A 22195-nucleotide genomic window follows, 5' to 3' on the forward strand; every position below is an offset into this window, starting at 1 on the left:
CTTCTGATGTACTTAAAATTTTTTTTGCTATTACTTTTGGAGTCTTTGGCTAGCTGTTCTTCAAATTCTTTTTTGGCCTTCCGAATTATATTTTTACACTTCATTTGCCAGAGTTTATGCTCAGAGAAGAGCCACAACAGTGATCAGAGGATTAGAACACATACTGCCAGTGACAGACTCAAGGAGCTCAATCTATTTAGCTTAACAAAGAGAAGGTTAAGGGGTGACTTGATCACAGTCTATGAGGTATCTACATGGGGAACTAATATTTGATAACAGGCTCTTCAATCTAGCAGAGAAAGGTCAAACATGATTCAATGGCTGGAAGTTGAAGCTAGACAAATTCAGATTGGAAATAAAGCATAAATTTCTAAAAGTGAGAGTAATTAGCCATTGGAACAATTTACCAAGGGGTCATGGTGGATCGTCCATCACTGACAATGTTTAAATGTTTACTCAAGGAGGTGGGAACGACAATAACAAAAAATGTGGAAATGGCAGAAGTGCTAAATGCCTTCTTTGTTTTGGTTTTCACCAAGAAGGTTGGCGGTGATTGGACGCCTAAACATAGCAAACAGCAGTGAAAATGAGGTAGATTCAGGGGCTAAAATAGGGAAAGAACGAGTTAAAAATTACTTGGAGAAGTTAGATGTCTTCAAGTCCCCAGGGCCTGAGGAAATGCATCCTAGAATACTCCAGGAGCTGACTGAGGAGATAGCTGAGCCAGTAGTGATTATCTTTGAAAGTCATGGGAGACGGGAGAGATTCCAGAGGACTGGAAAAGGGCAAATCTAGTGCCCATCTATAAAAAAGGAAATAAGGACAACCTGGGGAATTACAGACCAGTCATCTTAACTTTACTGCTTGGAAAGATAATGGAGGACATAATTAAGCAATCAATCTACAAACATCTAGACGATAATAAGGTGGTAAGTAACAGTCAGCACGGATTTGTCAAGAACAAATCGTGTCAAACCAACCTGATAGCTTTGTTTGACAGGGTAACAAGCCTTGTGGATGGGGGGAAGCGGTAGATGTGGTGTATCTTGACTTTAGTAAAGTTTCTGATACTGTCTCGCATGACCTTCTCACAACCAAACTAGGGAAATGTAACCTAGATGGAGCTACTATATGGTGGGTGCGTAACTGGTTGGAAAACAGTTCTCAGAGAATAGTTATCAGTGGTTCACAGTCAAGCTGGAAGGTCATAACGAGTGGGGTCCTGCAGGGATCGGTTCTGGGTCCGGTACTGTTCAATATCTTCAACAATGATTTAGATAATGACATAGAAAGAACACTTATAAAGTTTGCGGGCGGTACCAAGCTGGGAGGGGTTGCAAGTGCTTTGGAGGATAGGATTAAAATTAAAAATGATCTGGACAAACTGGAGAAATAGGATGAAATTCAATAAGGAGAGATGCAAAGTACTCCACTTAGGAGGGAACAATCAGTTGCACACATACAAAATAGGAAATAACTGTCTAGGAAGGAGAACTGTGGAAAGGGATCTGGGAGTCATAGTGGACCACAAGCTAAAGATGAGTCAACAGTGTAACACTGCTGCAAAAGAAAGCAATCATCATTCTGAGAGCTGGAGTGTTGTTCGCAAAACACGAGAAGTAATTCTTCCAATCTACTCCGCACTGATAAGGCCTCAGCTGGAGTATTGTGTCCAGTTCTGGGAGCCACATTTCAGGAAAGATGTAGACAAACTGGAGAAAGTCCAGAGAAGAGCAACAAAAATGATTAAAGGTCTAGAAAACATGACCTATGAGGGAAGATTGAAAAAACTGGATTTGTTTAGTCTGGAAAAGAGAAGACCGAGGGGGATATGAGAACAGTTTTCAAGTGCATAAAAGGTTGTTACAAAGAGGAGGGTGAAAAATTGTTCTCGTTAAACTGTGAGGATAGGTCAAGAAGCAATGGGCTTAAACTGCAGCAAGGGAGGTTTAGGTTGAACATTAGGAAAAACTTCCTAACTGTCAGGGTGGTTAAGCATTGGAATAAATTGCCAAGGGAGGTTGTGGAATCTCCGTCATTGGAGATTTTTAAGAGGTTAGACAAACACCTGTCAAGTATGGTCTAGAACAGGGGTAGGCAAACTTTTTGGCCCGAGGGCCACGTTGGGGTTGCAAAATTGTATGGAGGGCCGGATAGGGAATATTTAGTTCTGCCTGGAGTGCAGGCTTCCTTGGAGGTTTTTAAGGTCAGGCTTGACAGAGCCCTGGCTGGGATGATTTAGTTGGGATTGGTCCTGCTTTGAGCAGGGGGTTGGACTAGATACCTCCTGAGGTCTCTTCCAACCCTGAGATTCTATGCTTCTATGACTGGACTCGATGACCTCTCGCGGTCCCTTCCAATCCTACAATTCTATGATTTCTATGAAACGAACCCTGCATTTTTTCTGAATGCTCCGATCTAAGCATTACTGTGGGGCAGTTCTCTGGCCTGTGCTGTGCAGAAGCTCAGATGATGACAATGGTCCTTTGCTGGCCCTGCAACCTGTGACTCAATAAGGATCTCAGCACCCCGGCCTGGGAGGAGGGGAACTCACCCCATTGTCCAAGGACAGGGGCTGCCGCACTGCACAGGCGACTTGCCCACAGCCACAGGGGAAATCAGCTGCTTTTGGCGCTTTGAGGAGCAAGTGGGTTTGCAGGATTCCCAGGTATCAGGTACACACTCCCCGGCAGTCTCTCTTTTCCATACCCATGAACCCAGCCAGGCCAGCAGAGTCCAGACGGATGGCTCTGTATGCAGCATCCCCCTCTACCCTCTGCACAGTGTTTTCAGCAGCCAGAGAAGGTTGAAAGCTATCTATAGTTCCCAGGGCCACCAGCCAACAAGACAGAAAATGGTTTAACAAACTGTAGTTGTTTCCTACCAGCGTTCTTTGATCACAGGTTATTCAACGATGAATTATTCAGCCGAAAGCGTCGGCAAAGAAGAGGATCTTGCTTTCAGAATATCAGAGGAATGAATGACGTCTCACCAGCTCCGTTCTAATTTCATTAGAAAGAGGCGCATTCCCCACTGTTCAAATACATTTTACACCTTCCAATTAAAGTGACGGACGGAGAGAAACAGCAGCTTCCTGGAATCTCTGCGCATTTACGTTTGTCCTTCTCCCCTGTGCCCATTCCACAGCGAGCCACGTTCTGACTCTCAGAGCGTACGGCCAGAACAGACCTTAGTCTGACCTCCTGTGCAGCACAGGCCATCGCATGCCCCAGCCACCCCTGCTCTGAGCCCAGTAACTTGTGTGCGGCTAAAGCATCTTCCAGAAAGGCTCCAGCCTGGGTCTGAAGACACAGAGAGATGGAGAATCCACCACTTCCCTGGGGAGTTTGTTCCAATGGCTAATCACCGTCACTGTGCCTGATTACTCATTTGCATTTGGCTGGCTTCAGCTTCCAGCCCTTGGTTCTAGTTCTGCCTTTCTCCGCCAGATCCAAGAGCCCTTCAGGAGCGTGTGTTTTCTCCCCGGAAGAGCCTTACACGCTGTGATCGAGTCCCAGAGTCAGCAGCACATTCACCCTCCAGTGAGCAAAATAGGAAACTCAGGCCCGTTCTCATTTACATTTGCCCCTCCCCGCTCGAATTCACCCATCAGCCGGAGGGGCCTGATCCCCAGGCAGCGCTGAGCGCCGCCCTCCGACACTCAGCAGCGCTTGTCAACGTTCTGGAAGAGCCCGACGGGCCCTGGGGCCCCCTTAGCTCACACCTCTGAAACCCAGAGTTACAGACCGTGCCAGTGCACTGCCTCTGCCCCGGGAGCTGGCAGCGCCACTGGGAATCAGCTGCATGCCCTGGGCCGGGGTAGCTGTACGGACTGGTGGTGGAATGAGCTGGACCAGCTTGTCAGAGCGGGGACTGCGTTATGAGGAGCACTTGGAACTGGGACAGAGCACAAGTCTCTTGAGGCCACTGCAGAAAAGCTAATGAATTCTTTGCATCTGTATTCGCTGCAGAGGATGTGAGGGAGATTCCCACACCTTAGGCCTGGTCTACACTACGAGTTTTGGTCAACTTTAGCAGCGTTACATTGAATTAAGCCTGGACACGTTCACACGACGAAGCCCTTTCTTTCAACTTAAAGGGCCCTTTAAACCGGTTTCTTTACTCCACCTCCGACGAGGGGATTAGCGATAAAATCGGCCTTAGCAGGTCGGAATTGGGGTAGTGTGGACGGAATTCGACGTTATTGGCCTCCGGGAGCTATCCCACGGTGCTTCATTGTGACCGCTCTGGACAGCGCTCTCAACTCAGATGCACTGACCAGGTAGACAGAAAAAGCCCCGCAAACGTTTGAATTTCATTTTCTGTTTGCCCAGCGTGGAGAGCACATGTGACCACGCAGAGCTCATCAGCACAGGTAACCGTGATGGAGTCCCAGGATCGCAAAAGAGCTCCATCATGGACCGAACGGGAGGTACAGGATCTGCTCGCCATATGGGGAGATGAATCAGTGCTAGCTGAACTCCGTAGCAGTAAACGAAATGGCAAAATATTAGAAAAGGTCTCCAAGGCCATGAAGGACAGAGGCCATAACAGGGACGCACAGCAATGCCGCGTGAAAATTAAGGGGCTAAGGCAAGCCTACCACAAACGGAAGGTCCGGGGCAGAGCCGCAAACATGCCGCTTCTATGCGGAGCTGCATGCCATGCTAAGGGGTGCAGCCACCACTACCCCAACCGTGTGCTATGACTCCTTCACTGGAGAAACACACGGGGAAGCTGGTTTGGGGTACAAGGAAGATGAGGATGAAGATAATGTAGATAGCTCACAGCAGCAAGGAAGCAGAGAAACCGATTTGATTTGCCCAGAGTGACCTGGAGCCAGTAACCCCCGAACTCACCCAAGGCGTGCTCCCAGACCATGAGGGCACACCGGGGACCTCTGGTGAGTGTACCTTTGTAAATATTACACATGGTTTAAAAACAAGCGTGTTTACAGGGAAGTAGAGTGAACTGGGGGGTGGGGGTGGGGCGGAGGGTTCATCAAGGAGAAACAAACAGAAGTTTCACACCGTAGCCTGGCCAGTCACAAAACTCGTTTTCAAAGCTTCTCTGATGCGCACTGCGCCCTGCTGTGCTCTTCTAACCGCCCTGGTGTCTGGCTGCGCGTAATCAGCGGCCAGGCGATTTGCCTCAACCTCCCACCCCACCATAAATGTCTCCCCCTTACTCTCACAGATATTGTGGAGCGCACAGCAAGCAATAACAATGGGGATATTCTTTTCGCTGAGGTCTGAGCGAGTCAGTAAGCTGCGCCAGCGCGCTTTTAAACGTCCAAATGCACATTCCACCACCATTCGGCACTTGCTCAGCCTGTAGTAGAACAGATCCTGACTACTGTCCAGGCTGCCTGTGTATGGCTTCATGAGCCATGGCATTAAGGAGTAGGCTGGGTCCCCAAGGATCACGATAGGCATTTCAACATCCCCAACGGTTATTTTCTGGTCTGGGAAGAAAGTCCCTTCCTCCAGCTTTCGAAACAGACCATAGTGCCTGAAGACGCGAGCAACATGTACCTTTCCCGGCCATCCCACGTTGATGTTGGTGAAACGTTCCTTGTGATCCACCAGGGCTTGCAGCAGCATTGAAAAGTACCCCTTGCGGTTTATGTACTCGGTGGCTTGGTGCTCCAGTGCCAAGATAGGGATATGGGTTCCGTCTATCGCCCCACCACAGTTTGGGAATCCCATTGCAGCAAAGCCATCCACTATGGCCTGCACGTTTCCCAGAGTCACTACCCTTGATATCACCAGGTCTTTCATTGCCCTGGCAACTTGGATCACTGTAGCCCCCCAAAATAGATTTGCCCACTCCAAATTGATTCCCGACTGACCGGTAGCTATCTGGCGTTGCAAGCTTCCACAGGGCTATCGCCACTCGCTTCTCAACTGTGAGGGCTGCTCTCATCCTGGTATTCTGGCAATTCAGGGCAGGGGAAAGCAAGTCACAAAGTTCCATGAAAGTGCCCTTACGCATGCGAAAGTTTCGTAGCCATTGGGAATCGTCCCACACCTGCAGCACAATGCGGTCCCACGAGTCTGTGCTTGTTTCCCAGGCCCAGAATTGGCGTTCCACGGCATGAACCTGCCCCAGTAACACCATGATTTGCACATTGCTGGGGCCTGTGCCTTGTGAGAGGTCTATGTCCATATCAATTTCCTCATCACTCTCATCGCCGTGCTGCAATCACCTCCTCGGCTGGTCCTGGTTTTGCTTTGGCATGTCCAGGCTCTGCATATACTCCAGGACAATGCGCGTGGTGTTCATAGTGCTCATAATTGCCGCGGTGATCTGAGCGGGCTCCATGATCCCAGTGCTATGGCGCCTGGTCTGAAAAAAGGCGCGAAACTAGTATCTGACGGACGGAGGGAGGGGCGAGTGACGACATTGCGTACAGGTACAGGGAATTAAAATCAACAAAGGTGGCTGTGCATCATGGAGAAACACAAACAACTGTCACACAGAATGGCCCCCCCCAAAGATTGAACTCAAAACCCTGGGTTTAGCAGGCCGTTGATTTCACGGAGGGAGGGGGAAGCAAATGAATACAGAACAAATCTATTTTTTACATCTTAAGCTGGCAGACGATGGTGCAGTATGACTGATAGCCCTCGGCATCTTCTGGGTGCTTGGCAGAAAATACTGGGCACTTGGCAGAAAATAGCATACTACGACCGATAGCCATCATCGTCGAGACTGTTCGATAGGACTGAGCATGTCTGCCCAGGTGCCCATGATTGACAGCCACTGCAGTACGATGACGATGGATACCTGTCGTAATATACCATCTTCTACCAAAAGGCAAGGGGCTGCTGCTGTTTGCAATGCAGCCCCAAGTCTGCCAGCCCCACATCTGCCAGCACTCAGATCACCGATGAAGGCTACCAGTCATACTGCACCGTCTACTGCCAAAAGGCAATTAGCTGCTGCTGTGTAGCAATGCAGTACCACGTCTGCCGGCACCCACATGACATATGGTGACGGTGAGCTGAGCTGAGCTGAGCGGGCTCCATGCTTGGCGTGGTATGTTGTCTGCACAGGTAACCCAGGTAAAAAGGCGCGAATCGATTGTCTGACGTTGCTCTGACGGAGGGGGAGGTGCCTGACGACATGTACCCAGAACCCCCCGCGACACTGTTTTGCATCATCAGGCATTGGGATCTCAACCCAGAATTCCAATGGGCGGCGGAGACTGCGGGAACTGTGGGATAGCTACCCACAGTGCAACGCTCCGGAAGTCAACGCTAGCCTCGGTACTGTGGACGTGGGCCGCCGACTTAATGCGCTTAGAGCATTTTATGTGGGGACACACACAATCGGCTGTATACAACTGATTTCTATAAAACCGGCTTCTATAAATTCGACCTAATTTTGTAGTATAGACATACCCTGAGCCTTTCATTTTAGGAGACAAGTCTGAGGAACTGTCCCAGATTGAAGTGTCAATAGAGGAGGTTTTGGAACAAACTGATAAATTGAACAGTAACAAGTAGGGACAGATGGCATTCACCCAAGAGTTCTAAAGGAACTCAAACATAAAACTGCAGAACTACTAACTGTGGTATAAAAACAACAAGGCTTATGCCCAAATAAATCTGTTAGTATTGAAGGTGCCACCAGACTCCTTGTTGTTTTTGTAGATACAGACTAACACGGCTACCCCCTGATACTTAACTGTGGTATGTAACCTATCACTTAAATCAGCCTCTGTGCAGGATGACTGGAGGGTAACTAATGTGACACTGATTTTTAAAAAGACTCCAATTACAGGCTGGTACGCCTAACTTCAGTACCAGGCAAACTGGTTGAAACTATAGTAAAGAACAGAGCCCCCGCTGTGCAGCGTCTCCGCAGTAGCCATGTTGCCAGGGGCTCCAGTGCGCACAACTCTCCTGCATCCACACCGCCTCTGGGCACTTCCCCCAGTTACCGGCAGGGTGGCTTTTCGAAGACCAGGGAACTCTGCCTCAGGACTGGGTGAATGCCAGGATTCCCCGGTGCCAGCCCCGCTCCTGGCCCTTCTCCCCGCAGAGAGGCCAGCTGAACGGTCAGCTCTCTGCTCGCAGGAGAGGTTCAGGACACAGCACTGGACAAGCCACAGTCAGGCACTGCCCCCACTCGGAGGCAGCTGTAGCAAGGTGCGAGCCGGCGGGACAGGACAGGATGCTCCGTCAGCCTCTGTAGGAGCCCGAGAGCCACGGCTCCGAGCTTGTGACACAAAGATAGCCGTGCCCCCCTCGCAGTGATTTTCAATGCTGTCGGTCAGGCTACCACTGGAGGCTGGAGGGACCGACTGCCCGAGACCTGGGCTAGGAGCAGCAGTGACGGAACATGAGGGTGAGACCCGAGTTCCCATTCACATGTGTGCATTCCTATGCCGAGTCCTCCCAGCTTCCCTCTTCCACATCCTCCCATCTGCATGGTCCCCCCCTTAGGCAGGCCAGAGCCAGCCCCAGAGCTGCTGGTCAAAGCTACAATGAACCCAAGCAATGGGAGAACAGGCAGCAACCCCACCGGCGGAGGAATCAGACGGGTCTCAGAAGAGATGATGTGTGCGGCGCTGCTGGCGCAGGCAGGGGCTTCCGGCCAGCGTGAGGCCTGTGCGGCCAGGCATGGGAAGCAGTGCCCAGGTGTGTGAGTTGGCAGGAAGAGGCACGTTTGCACGGCTGGGGATGTGTCACCCGCAGCCAGGCCCCACTGGCACTGGATCAGGCAGAGAGGAGCCTGCCTGGTGGCTGGGCCTGCTCAGAGCGAGTCTGGTCCACGTCCTGGGGCGATCCCATGCGCTGCGGGGAGCACGTTTGAGCGTGGACACACGGTGCGTCACAGGCTCGCTGCGGGCTGCGCCACCAGTTCACCAGCACAGACAGGGCCCAGCAACCACAGTGCGAGAAAGCCTCAGGCCAGACTGCCAGGCCCTCCTAACAGCCCCAGGAGTCCTTCCGATCGCTGCGGGGAGGGCCAGGCATTAGATGCAATCCAGGAGGGGCCTGAAGCTGGCGGAAAGGTTCCCCTGTTGCTAGTATTTCAATAAGGGAAGCAGCACCTACAGGCCGCCCAAGGAAACTAAAAGGCAACATATTTAAAACTCAAATCAAATGCTTTCAATGGCACAGAATTAACTTGTGGAACTCACTGCCACATGAGACCAGCGTGCTACAGGAGTTAAAAAAGGAGAATCAAGGTTTATAAGGATAACATGAAATTCCTGAGTTACATGAATAAAAAGCCAAGGGACAGGCGCCCTCCTGCTCTGCCTGACCCACCCGCTCCCCGGCTGGGACTCGGGAGACGACTCGTCGTCTATGGGCAAGGTCTCGTTAGTGGGCGTGCAGCACCGGCAAACAACCGGGACTAAGTGCTCCTGGCGTACAGGTGCCATGGACCGGCCCAGGCCTCGCCCCCCGCCCAGGGCACCCCCGCGCCCCCGGCCCTACCTGGCACTGGAAGGGGAGTCCCGGCAGCAGCGGGCGCAGCAGCCCCCGGGCGATCTCGCGGCTGGGCGGCTCGCTCACGAAGTGCAGGTGCAGCACCTGGCCGGGCTCGAAGCTCGCGTGGCGCAGCAGGGAGCGCAGCGCAGCCTGGCCCCGGGCCTGCAGCGCCGGGCTGCGCGCCGCCTTGGTGAACATCAGCAGCAGGTGGAAGCGGCGCGGGGCCGGGCGCGGGGCCGGGCGCGCGGGGCCCGGGCTGCGCGTGGCGCGCAGGCGGCGCGTGGCGCTGGAGAAGGTCTCGCGCCCCGCGCCCAGGTAGTAGAAGGCGCAGACGCCCAGCGCGGCGGCCAGCAGCAGCAGCGCGCAGGGCGGGGGGCGCAGGGCGCCCAGCCGGGCCATAGCGGCGCGCAGGGGCCGGGCTGCNGCGGCGCGTGGCGCTGGAGAAGGTCTCGCGCCCCGCGCCCAGGTAGTAGAAGGCGCAGACGCCCAGCGCGGCGGCCAGCAGCAGCAGCGCGCAGGGCGGGGGGCGCAGGGCGCCCAGCCGGGCCATGGCGGCGCGCAGGGGCCGGGCTGCGGGGGGAGCGGCCCCGCCTCCGAGCCACGTGGGGCCGGGCGGAGCCGCAGCCGCAGCCCGCAGCGCTCGGCCCCCGCGCGGGGAGAGCTCGCCAGAGCTCGCCTCGTGCGCCGGACAAAGGCAGAGGCGGGGTAAGAAAAACGCCGCTGCCGGGTCCGGTCCGGTCCGGTCCGTGCCGGGTCTGGCCAGGGCTTGACACGGTAAAGCGGGCGGGTCGGTCCCTCCCACTGCCCCTGGCCTCCGCCTGCACGAGGGATTATCAATTCTGATTCGAGACTACGAGCCAGTAGATTATGTCCTGGTTAAGAAAAGTTTTGTAAAGGAGTGCCCAGAGTTCAGGGACCCCAGCTTATGGGGCTCCAGGGGCTTCTGTCTAGAGTATTGAGGTTAATCTTTTTGTCTACGGCACGGGCCTCCATGCTCAGTCCAGAAGATACCAGCAGAGATGCTTAGCTTTGCACTTCTCAATGTGGGGATTTGTCTCTCCACCCTTGGCTGCATTAGACCTGGACCCATGGACTTGTGCTGTGCAGTTTTTCTAAAGTCCTTGACCTGTTCTTTCACCACTGCAGGCTGCTCACCTCCTCCCCATACTATGCTGCCTAGTGCACAGTAAGACCCATTCAAGAACTGTATGTATGTTAATGTTTTAAAGAAAGTCACACCAGTGAACTGGAGGAAGTCACTTACGGACTTAGGCTACATCTACACTACGGGGGGGGGGGGTCGATTTAAGATACGCAAATAGCATAGCTGAATTCGATGTATCGCAGCCGACTTACCCCGCTATAGGGACGGCGGCAAAATCGATCTCTGCGGCTTCCTGGCATGGAAAATTTTAGCCCAAAGTTACATTTTGGTAAAATTTTAAACAGAAAAGAGGGTCTTATAATGGGAAGAGTTAGGCAACCTGCATAATAGACAGCACTACCAACCCCATCTATAGCATGTCTGGGAGGATTCTTCCCAGTTTTGTTTCAGAGTGACTGCAACACTTGTTCCACCTCTGCATTAGTCTGGACAACTTCTTTCAAAATCCATCAGAAATAATCTGCTCTTTAAATTAAAACTTCATTTAGAAAAACTGCAAACTGGGATGATTTGAGCAGCTAAGAATTTGAAGTTTCCTTCTGCAAAATTCCTAAGCTCTGCAGGAGAGGCTCCTTCCCCACGCAGTGATTGGAAGCGTTACTCTGCCACAGCACCGGCCATTGCTGAACTTTTACTCACAAATGCAATATGCCAAGGGTAGGTGTAGCTCACGACCAAACTAGCAATTGAAGGCTACTTGCTTTAAGATGTATTAACATTTAGTTCCAAGAGTGTGGCAAAGCCTTGACAGATGCACACATTTCACCAGGATTCTGCAGCATACAAAGTCTTTATTCAAGTATAGTATTTACAGTTCTTACATAATGTACATAGAGTAACTATAAAGATAATGTATTTTTCTTCATTTACAATGAAACTACAATAAAACTACATTCAAGTTTTTGATACAAAGTCTATAGACTTATTAAATGCAAAGTAGGGCTGGTTATACATTCTTTCCAATTATGCATTTAGGAAACAAAAAATCACAAGTGAATAAAAGCATTTGCTACTGGAATGGTTCAAAAACACCGTCTAGTACAGATGTACTCAGGGATAGATACAGAAAGTCATTTACCACTCCAAACAGAATAACCATCCAGTTTGAGAAAACATGGTTTGATTCCTCAGTAATTACTATCATAACATAGGGAAAATTCTGATCTTAAGATAAAAATCAAGTGGGAATTTTCCTCTCTTACCATCTCCTTCCACAGGAAAAGAGAAGAAATAGTCTAAAGAAAGAATGGGGAAGGGGGGGAAATGCAAATAAAAAGTACATTCATCTCCTCCCCACATCATATCTGTACATAGTTGGTTGACTGTTTTAAGTGTCCATTTGTACAAACCAGATATTGATACGAGACGTGTGTGGGTCAGGCAGAACTCTGTGCAAAGGAGTATCAACCATGGCATTGTATTTAACTGGGGAAAATATTCTTTTACCTATCTGTAAGTGGATAGATAGTGGATGTTTTCAGAATTGGCTTTTAAAATGCTTTCAGTATCTTAATCAGTTCTAATCCTTTTGATGTTCAAATATTCATGCCTTGGACTCAAGGCACTAGTACATTATTTGGAATTCTGTGAAATGGTCCTTTTATGTCCTCTGTGCCATTCAGAGATTTTATTAAAATGCATACTTCACATGCACATTTGTTTAAAAACAGGATTTCCATGCTTCCCAGCAGCTGTCTATACACACTCAAAACATCTTAGCAAATGTTACACTTCTTCTAGTTCTCATGTATCCCTTGCACCAATGCTTACAAATAATTGATATACATCAAACACGCTGTGGGTACAAGTCATGATTCAGAACAAAGAAGACTCTCCATTTTATATGGAGAATTTCCTGATAAACCAATAGCACATGGAGGTGGTTTGTTTACGTCAGCCCTGTCTACATGTAAAGCAAGTGAAAATGAATCCCTACAAGTGGAAGACACAGACAGTATCTTCCAACATACCATGACCATTATAAATCATTAAGAGCATAAGGGGAGTCCAGTGAAGTCAATGGGAAGACTCCCGTTGATTTCAATGAAGTTGAGATTAGATCCCAATTGTACAGGCGAGGAAACTAAATTCTACCATGTATTAATGAACTGAAGTGCATGTTCCAACTGCAACACAAGTGAAAGCAAAGCAAGACTTCTACCATCTACTGGATTCACTCAAACTTAAGGAAAAGGATAATGATTTCAATATGTCAAATAGCATAAAATTCAGCAGAGTACAGAGATACCTGAATAGATAATCATTGTACCGACAGTAACAGAAAACAGGAAGCCTTAAAAACAAGTATAGATTGTAATGAAACATTACAGCCACCATTTTAACCAGCAGATAACCTACGTAAGTCATGTCAAAACAAAAAGTGTACTAAAATGTACTGTGCTTTTCCATATTTACTCATTCCAAAAGTCTTTCTGCACATCTGGCCCTGGCTAGGATAAAGATAAAAAAAAGCCTTCAGTGTGGTAGCCAATACTAGGAATTCACATTTTATAATGATAAATTTATTTTAAACTGTGTTAAGAAAATACTGCTGCCTTCTCCACAAATTAAGGCCAGTTGTATTCTACACATATATGAAAGTATGAACTGGAACTAAATTTTCCCATTACTTGGCACCTGGTTCAGCAGATACTAAAGCATGATGGAGTCTTACTGCATGCACACTACTCAAGTCATATTCAGATTCACCTCGTAGCATGCGTGGGAATTTCCTAATACTACTAAGCAAAACAGCAGCACAGGAGTTATAGACTTGCCCATCAAGGACCATCTCTAAAGCCAGAGGGTCAATTGTCCTTCGTCCTGCTAACTGAAGACTTGATCTTCCTAGACACCAGATAGCTTCACAGCAGGTCTATTTTTGTCAGTGTTATTGATCACAAAAATGCTCTTCTGGTGAATGCACATTACACTGCACATCTCAGCATACATACCTGGCCAAGGAACTACACTGCATAGCCTGGGCTGCCAAAACCACTTCCCAAGTTTTTACAGACTCCAGGGCGTCTGTCAGAGCACTCTGATACGATCTACAGATCATACACATTAACGAACAATCCAAGCAGATTCTACAATTTAGCATAAACCCAGTGTCAAAAGCTACTGACTGAGGAGAGCTGGGAACACAGCAGGGGCTCCACACAGCTACCGAGGAAGACAGCTGTGCTTTAGAGGGAATCCTTTTGCAAGCTTCAGCAGCAGCCCTGAGTGATTAGGAAGGAAATGCTGCCAGTGGTCACAAAGGTGGAGATATGGCATGGGGCATCTCAGAGGAGAGACTTCCAATATCTTTCAGTACTATGGAATAAAGACAGCGATCGTGCCCTGAAGCTTGGGGCAGCTTTTCTATACAATCACTCTCACTGTACACCAAGCATTACTTGGAATGCAAGACAAGGCATCTAGACAAAACTGTATCTAAAATGTGTACTCTATACTGGGCGTATCTTACACAGCGTCTCAACTGTATGTGTGGAAGCTTTTACTCAAGATAGAATGCTAGTTAACATGACAGATCAGAGAGCATGCAACCATTCTACAGGAAGCCATTCCTGTTAAAAAAGCTTACGACACTGATTTGTAAGCAATAACCTATCCAAATTACTATCCAAAATAAATGCAGTTAAAATGGGCACAATTTACTTTGCTTAAAGTAATTAGGCTACAAATAAAGCAATGTTGAGACTGTAAAATTCACCCATTTACCACAATCTATTGGACACTTTCTGTAGCATGAAGATCTTATTCTGGTATCAAAGATCTTTCACATATTTTATTTCTGATTAGATATTTAATGCACAAGGATAAATATTTAAAATAGTTGTCTGAAATGTAACATACCTGGAAAAGCTTAATTTTAATCACACATTTACATACATTTAGAAAGCCCCTTCTGTATTTGCATTGTAACAAGCAAATGTTTTAAAATCTCTCTTATTTCCAAAGTAAATTTTAGCAGCAGTATAGCACATTGTTCTAATAGTTGAGGCAGATTACAGGAAATCTGCAGTAGTTTGGAAGACCAACCTAGAAATCCTGTTCAAAGTGCCAGCAAATGGAGGACCAATAACTAAGAAAGTCTGAGATGCTTTTGGGGCTCAGGTGTGGATTATCTATCTATATGCTATATACTATAAATACATAGATAAATCTGTATTTCGATGCATCGTGTACATGTGCACATTGACAGAATGCAGGGTGGAGCCCCCTGAAAAGCTCTTGTTGCTGCCAACAGAATACCATTTCAGATTAGATTTGTTTTTTTTGTTTGTTTGTTTTTTTAAGAGCAGCGGTACAGTAAGACTTCCAGGTTTTCTACTACATGCCCTATTTTAGAAAGTAAGTACACAGACTATATTATGGCAGGCTTTGGCAAAAAGCATTGATTGCCCCCAGTGTAGGATGGCTACATCACTTGTGAGTGTTTCAATATTTCTTTATTGGGAACAAACCTGACAAGAGCTTGGTGGGAGAGGCAACCTTCATTAGTATGACTGTCCTATGTTAATGCTTTGCTTGGCTCACTATTTATTTTCTACTCCCTAGTTCCAGCTTTTGAGATTCATTTTGATGTCAGTCAGTTGAATGCATTAAAACCAAAACTTGATGGCATTAGGGGATCAAATTTACTCCTAAGGGAAAGTTCCACAGAGAATCAATCAAATAAGCAACTTTATTCACAGCACGTCTGAATGTGAAAAAGGAAAGTAGCTGCTCCTCTGACATTTGGTCCTCCAGAACATGTACCTACAGTGACAGGACAGCAGTCACTGGCCTAGTGGCCTGCATTGTTGGAAGGGGTCAGCTGTGAAAGAGCCTGCAACAACAACATCATTTCCTGTGTTAGTAGCACACCAGGGCAGAGGGGATGGAGGATCGTGTGTGTCATGGGCAGATGTACAGAAGGGAAGTTCAGGCAGGTGATCACCAGCTTTCCCATCCAAACAGACCGGAGAGGGAAAGGGCCTTAAGAGATGGGAGCTGTAGGGTTATAGCCGCCAGGCAGAATGGGGGAGACAGGGAAATTGTGCTGCTATGGACTGCTCATAAGCAATGATGATCTGGTCATCCCACACACTTACAGGTTATGAGATCTGCAACGGTCCCAGCCTCCACCAGCCTCGAGTGTGACTCAACCTAATCCTGCTTCCACATGGCAAAACAGAACACGCTCCAACCAGAGCAGCATCCCTTGCTAAAACACCTCCATCTCCAGCTGCTGCAGTATTCATCCTGAATCACATGCAACAAATTACACCTCCCACCCAGCCGAAGGGTACACTAGAGTGCTCACTCAATCCAGACTACCAAATAGCTAACAAAAAGCATAATGAAAGCAGTTTAAAAAAATAAAGGCCACTGCTCTATAAGCATTAGAAAAGAACCAGGTTCCTTCTTAGACATTCAAGACTTCTGTGAATCCGATGGCTGAAAACGGTTTAGCTTCTCTGGATTATTGGATGCCATTTGGGAAAAATCACGAAAAATGTCCTGGTAAGTTTCATCTCCTGGGTAGAAGAAAAAAAAATTAGGAAAATATTTCTGAAATATTTATCATGATGGCTAACACCACGCATCATCTCACAAATGTCCTAGCCATTACTGCATAACATTTATGTTTGTATAACAGATTGTTCATATATGGCATCAAATTGATTGGTGACATGAAAGCTGACAGAGACTGGTTAACAACATGCACATTCTATAAAAGCAAATTAAACAAAGCCAAATTATACCTGAAAATAGCGCCTCAAAGGCAGCCACACAGAGGAAAGTTCAGAATTAGAAAGGAGACGCAAGCATTTTAAAACAATGGAAAAGAAAAACATGTTTAACATATACACAAAATTATTTTAAAAACAAAATAGTCAGAGGCTCCCTTGAAAGTAGATCTATGGCAGAAATAAGGGATGAAGAAAAAATTTCATAACCAGCTAGTACATAATATAACAATTATTAGCAAGCAACAGTACAAGAGCAGAGCACATTCCTACATTACTGAGGAAATTAAAGTTTGCAAGTGCTGGCGCTTTAGTATTTTAATAGGTAAAATGGCATTTTGTTTTATTTTTAAATGCAATATTTAACATGTTTTTGTCTTATACTTGGGAGTCTCTCTACATAAAGACAATGACCCATTGCTGACCATGTTTTTTTCAGCAGTATCACCCAGCCCCCTTCAATGGGTACTGAAAATGATTTCGCTGATAGCAGATGGCAGAGCATGGAAAGGAGATTTGTTCCAAGTTTCTCTTCCTGTCCTGTCTACACTAGCAGCTAAGCAATTGTCAGCCATTGTTTTCCATGGAATTTATTGAAATGAAATGAATGGAGATATCCCATCTCCTAGAACTGGAAGGGACCTTGAAAGGTCATCGAGTCCAGCCCCCTGCCTTGAACTCACAACCCTGGGTTTAGCAGGCCAATGCTCAAACCACTGAGCTATCCCTCCCCCCAATTCATGTGCTGGAACGCTTTGCAGAAGCAGGGAATATGCTGCCATCCAAAACCTGCCCCTTCCCAGTCAGGAAAGGAGCATGCAGGGCCCAAACGCTGCTGTTCCCTGTCTGACAATTCCATTATATGTTGCACAACGTAAGAGAAGAGGGGAACCAAAAGTTTACCTCTCTCACCAACTACAGTGGTGTGCAACAGATACCTCCCTTCCCTCTGGCTAGCTGGCGAAAGGAAGCAGATATTCCCCCTTCATTCACTTCCACATGGCATGGTTTTAAATGACTTTACAGAGCCTTTAAGGGACAGGGAGTAGAAGGTTACATTGTCATTATGTCTTTCCGCCATTTTATATGTACATTTCTCCAGTGCCAAACTGGTGTCATTCCTGTGAATTTGTGGTTAGCATTGTGTTCATTTGAAAACAGAGATTCTCAGAAATGACATTGCCAGCAGATCGAGGGAAGTGATTATTCCCCTCTATTCGACACTGATGATGCCACATCTGGAGTATTGAGTCCAGTTTTGGTCCCTCCCACTACAGAAGGATGTGGACAAATTGGAAAGAGTCCAGCAGAGGACAACGAAAATGCTCAGGGGGCTGGAGCACATGACTTATGAGGAGAGGCTGAGGCAACTGGGCTTGTTTAGTCTGCAGAAGAGAAGAGTGAGGGGGGATGTGATAGCAGCCTTCAACTACCTGAAAGGGGATTCCAAAGAGGATGGAGCTCGGCTGTTCTTAGTGATGGCAGATGACGGAACAAGGAGCAATGGTCTCAAGTTGCAGTGGGGGAGGTTTAGGTTGGATATTAGGAAACACTATTTCACTAGGAGGGTGGTGAAGCACTGGAACGGGTTACCTAGGGAGTTGGTGGAATCTCCATCCTGAGAGGTTTTTAAGGTCTGGCTTGACAAAGCCCTGGCTGGGATAATTTAGTTGGGGATTGGTCCTGCTTTGAGCAGGGGGTTGGACTAGATGACCTCCTGAGGTCCCTTCCAACCCTGATATTCTATGATTCTATGACCCTTGGCCAGAACAGAATGAGAATAGTGGCGGGGTTTACATAAAATGTAACCATACAGAAATCTTCCCCAACTCTTCACTAGCACATTTTAAAAAGGAACTTCCTTTCTCTTGAAATTCCTTTCCGTTTTCAGGTTTATCTCCAAGCACTTTTTGAGACCTGAACAGACACACCATGTGTTTGATCGTAACAGCTACTGCTAAATACTTCTACGGCGAGGCAAGCATACAACAAAACTGGAGTCGTGATCATTCATCTAGAGAATATACACTAAGGAACACAAGTCAGAGTTGACCATGTCTAATGCATGTTATTAAAATAACACAGTAGAAATTGATTCCATGGATGACCTAGTGCTGCAGTTCAGTTAACACATTTGGTTCTTTGATGTTCCCTCTCAAGAAAAACTGGTTTGTGCATGATACATTTTTGGCTCTATTTTTGGCTATTTTGGATGATAACAAAAAAGTATCGCATACAAAAATAGATGAGTAAAATAAAGTGTTCCTTAAGTTTGTACACTGCATGAAAATACTTAATACTGTAAACCTTGTAAAGATTATTTTAAAACATTGTTTAAAAATGAATTCTGGAAAGCCCCTTTCCAAGCAAAACGTAGCTAAAGTGCAGATTTTTAATACAAAAATACTATATCACTGCTTAACCATTCAATAGCAAAATAAGTTGAGAGACACACATTGAACATTAAGACAAGACAGGAAAGAGGGTAGCAGACACCTGATAACAGACTTTCTGTAGCACCAAGAGGTAAGCATTCTCAAGCATTATATAAGGAACAGTACCCATGGAGTATATGGCTTCTACCACCAGCAATGCATATTTTGTAGAATGAGCTGTTTAAATCAGCTGATACCCATTACATAAAGTACATTTTGGAAGACTCATTGTACCATGCGAAGTCATGCGTATGTTCCATCAACAGTCAAACCAATCATGTTTTTACATCAGAAATGTTGATGCTACTTAGCTAAACTAATCGTTGGTTTCACTTACTTCAGATCATGGGTAAGTGGATACTGCAATCGGAGCTGTGACCGCAGCTCAGGTGGGCATACCGGCAGTAACTTTAATCTAGCTAATGCGGCTAAAAATAGCAGTGAAAACTTGGCAACACAGATCTTCGCTGCAGTCCAGCAACACAAACACGTACCGCCAGGTTCCAGGCGAGTTTGTACAGTCCGTGCTAATGCCAGTGCCACCACGCCTTCACTAGTATTTTTAGCCACACAGTCTCGTTAAAGCTTGCGCAGGTATGCCTACCTGAGCCGTAATCACACCTCTGACTGCAGTGTAGACATACCTTAAAATACAGGAGTATCCACTTCACATCGCTCCAGGCTTACATCAGGACTCTCTTACACCACACTTACCCTCACCTAACTCCAAATCCCAGGAAAATTATCAAAGAATCTAGTATTATACCATCACCTTTTTCAGAACCATCTCTGTAGAGCACTATTAGAGTAAGGGTGGCAAGGACATTTTAAGATACATCTCTCTTGCCTTCATCATCACAGTAAAGGCAAGGTGAACATATTTTGTGCTCAGGCTGGTAAATTCACATGACAATTTGCCAGGCTTAACACATATTAACATTGAAAACATTCCAATCATTAATTATAATTTGTAAATATTTTGAGTTAATCAAATACTGCTGGTCACAAAATTCCCAGGGACGCAGCATGATCCGGTAACTGAGGTGCTGGACCACAAGAAAGAAGACCCAAGTTCTACCACTGGCTCTGCCAATGGCCTCCTACATAACTTGAGGCAAGTCACTTCCCCTCTCTGCACTTCTATTTTCCCTTTATCAGTCTTGCTGATTTAGATTGGGCAGGGACTGATTCTCACTGTAGGTACCATGCCCAGCACAATGGGGTCTCCAATCCCAGCTGGGGCTTGGAGATGCTGCCATAACACAAATAATAGATAATCCTCAGATTGTCTTTGATGAAAAAAAATTCTCTGTTTTCTGAGTTTTCCAGCTGGTTGAAAAAATTTTGTCTAAAAATCCTTTGAACACAAATCTGGGGAAGACATTTCCCATTTTCAGTCACCTCAAGTTAAAGGTTAGACATTCAATGCATTTTATGTAAATAAAATTTGCCTGTATTTGTTATGAACGAAAGCCAGCGCAAGCCCTGGAACGTTCAGTAGCAAAAAAACCCTCTCTTTTCTACATACTATACAAATACAAATTTTGATTTATATCGCACCTGTGGCATGCCAGTTAATTTACCCAAAATTTATATTAAAAGATTTTACTTTAGAACTACCAAATTCAAGCATTTTGCCTCAAAGCAAATGCATTCCACCCTTGAAATTAGATGGTCATTTCTTTCTTTTTTCTTTAACTTTAGTTCTCAATTTCCTTTTCCTTTTAAATAGTTAGGAGGTTCCCTGTTACCTGTAGCCTGTCAATCAAACAGCACACAATTTGTTAGTTGTTAATGTCACTGGCTGAATGTTGGACAGTCAAAAAGGGGATGGACTTTCCTTTACTCAGCAGAAGAGCCTGCATCATTTTTGACTGGTGGTTTCTTCCAAGTTTAATGTCAAAAACCTTTAATATTAACTTAAACCACAACTCCAAGAAAATTCAGAGTTATGGTTGAAAATCCATCCTTAAGGAGGTCTGTTATGAAATACTGGTACATAATCCTAGGTTTCTGAATACTGGATTAAGCTGCAGGATTTATGTGCGTATTTATGGGATATTGGTGTATGGTTTGATCTGCTGGCAAAGCACTTATGCACAAGCAGTCGCTTTGAAGTGAATGGCACAAGCTTAAGTTCTTTGTTGGATCAACACCACAGTGATTAGCACTTTGCAGGAACGAGCCCTTGAAGCAGGATGGTTTTGCTTTAGCTAAATTCCCTGGCTGGTGCCCATTTAAGTCAGATTTAACAATAACTAGTACCATAATTGTCAACCAACTTCATTTCTATTATTGCTTTCCTTTAGCATTAGTTTAAATAAGTCCCCAATAATAAAAGTGGTTTGTATAAATACAAGTTTAGACATTTTGGTGTAAATGTTGTTTGCCCGTGAGCTGTTTGTACATATATGCCAAGTGGGATTTTTTGCTTTTTAATACCAATTGGACCAAATGCCTGCCAGTTTTTTCTAATGTACTGGTTTAGTTGTATAGTACAAAAATGTGTCTTTAAAAATGAATGTTTGGTCTAATGTCTGTACAACTTAAAAAACATTTAAAAAAATTATTAGTGCAAAAGAAGCCCTTCTTTTGATGTTTGTGCCCATAGTGATTTTGTATGACTTGTGTAGGCCTCAGGAAATGGGGTTCTAATGGAGAAGACAGACATCCCATAATAAGATTAACTCGACTGCTGCTGAACCATCCCGCTAGAGGGCAGCAGCTGAACACTGCCTGGGTTTCAGCAGAACGTTACTAGAAAGCTGCACAGCAGATGGTGTGGAGGGCCACCAGCAAAAAGAGTTGCATACAGCGGTGCTAACATGTACCACGACAACTGTGAATTTCAAATACCCTCCCTCCTCAACCTGTGAGCACTTGACTCTTTAGAGTATACAACTGTCCACTTCAATCAAATGTCATCCATGTATATGTTGCTTATGAAAACACTGTGGTATGAAGCTACTTTAATTTTCTTTTGCTCAAAAACTATGAATCATCTAGCTGTAAACTAATAAATTCCTGAATGCATTTCTTATACTGCATCTCAGTATGGTTATTAGTAGAGTATTGACCTGGCTGTCCATAAAGTCCTTCTGATTCCCGCATTTCTTCATTCATTCTTGCCAAACGTAACCTATGGTTTGGAAAAGACAAGAATGTCATTTTGACTATGTTGAAAATAACATAATACAAACTATAATGCATTTCTGAGTTTCATCAATGAAAGATACTTATTTCAGGGCTTATTTCAGTTCATCCAGTGAACACTATGCCCTCTCTCTCTGGATTGCCTTGAGTTTGTCCATTCTGATATAAATTCATCCAAGTATTTCTTATATGCTTACAGGACTCAGAGTATAGCAATACAGGAAAAAATCTGAAATTCAACCTAATTAAACA

The 22195-nt window shown here is 46.1% G+C and overlaps 2 protein-coding genes across 5 annotated transcripts in view; both read right to left on the reverse strand.

Moving 5' to 3' along the window:
• The window catches only part of XXYLT1 (xyloside xylosyltransferase 1), a 100050-nt gene extending 90190 nt beyond the window's left edge, over window positions 1-9860 (reverse strand). Inside the window, exon 1 of the mRNA XM_034781524.1 lies at window positions 9456-9860. Within this exon, the coding sequence (XP_034637415.1) occupies window positions 9456-9848 (393 nt within the window). The 5' untranslated portion in view covers window positions 9849-9860. The remainder of the gene's footprint in view (window positions 1-9455) is intronic.
• A 1525-nt stretch (window positions 9861-11385) lies between these two features.
• The window catches only part of ACAP2 (ArfGAP with coiled-coil, ankyrin repeat and PH domains 2), a 110651-nt gene continuing 99841 nt past the window's right edge, over window positions 11386-22195 (reverse strand). For all 4 annotated transcript variants that reach the window (XM_034780622.1, XM_034780621.1, XM_034780623.1 and 1 more), the window contains 2 exons: window positions 21868-21929; window positions 11386-16142 (listed from right to left, as the gene is read on the reverse strand). In XM_034780622.1, the coding sequence (XP_034636513.1) occupies window positions 16039-16142; window positions 21868-21929 (166 nt within the window). In that variant the 3' untranslated portion in view covers window positions 11386-16038. The remainder of the gene's footprint in view (window positions 16143-21867; window positions 21930-22195) is intronic.

Source organism: Trachemys scripta, chromosome 9 (assembly GCF_013100865.1).
Source record: "Trachemys scripta elegans isolate TJP31775 chromosome 9, CAS_Tse_1.0, whole genome shotgun sequence".
Taxonomy (NCBI): Eukaryota; Metazoa; Chordata; order Testudines; family Emydidae; genus Trachemys; species Trachemys scripta.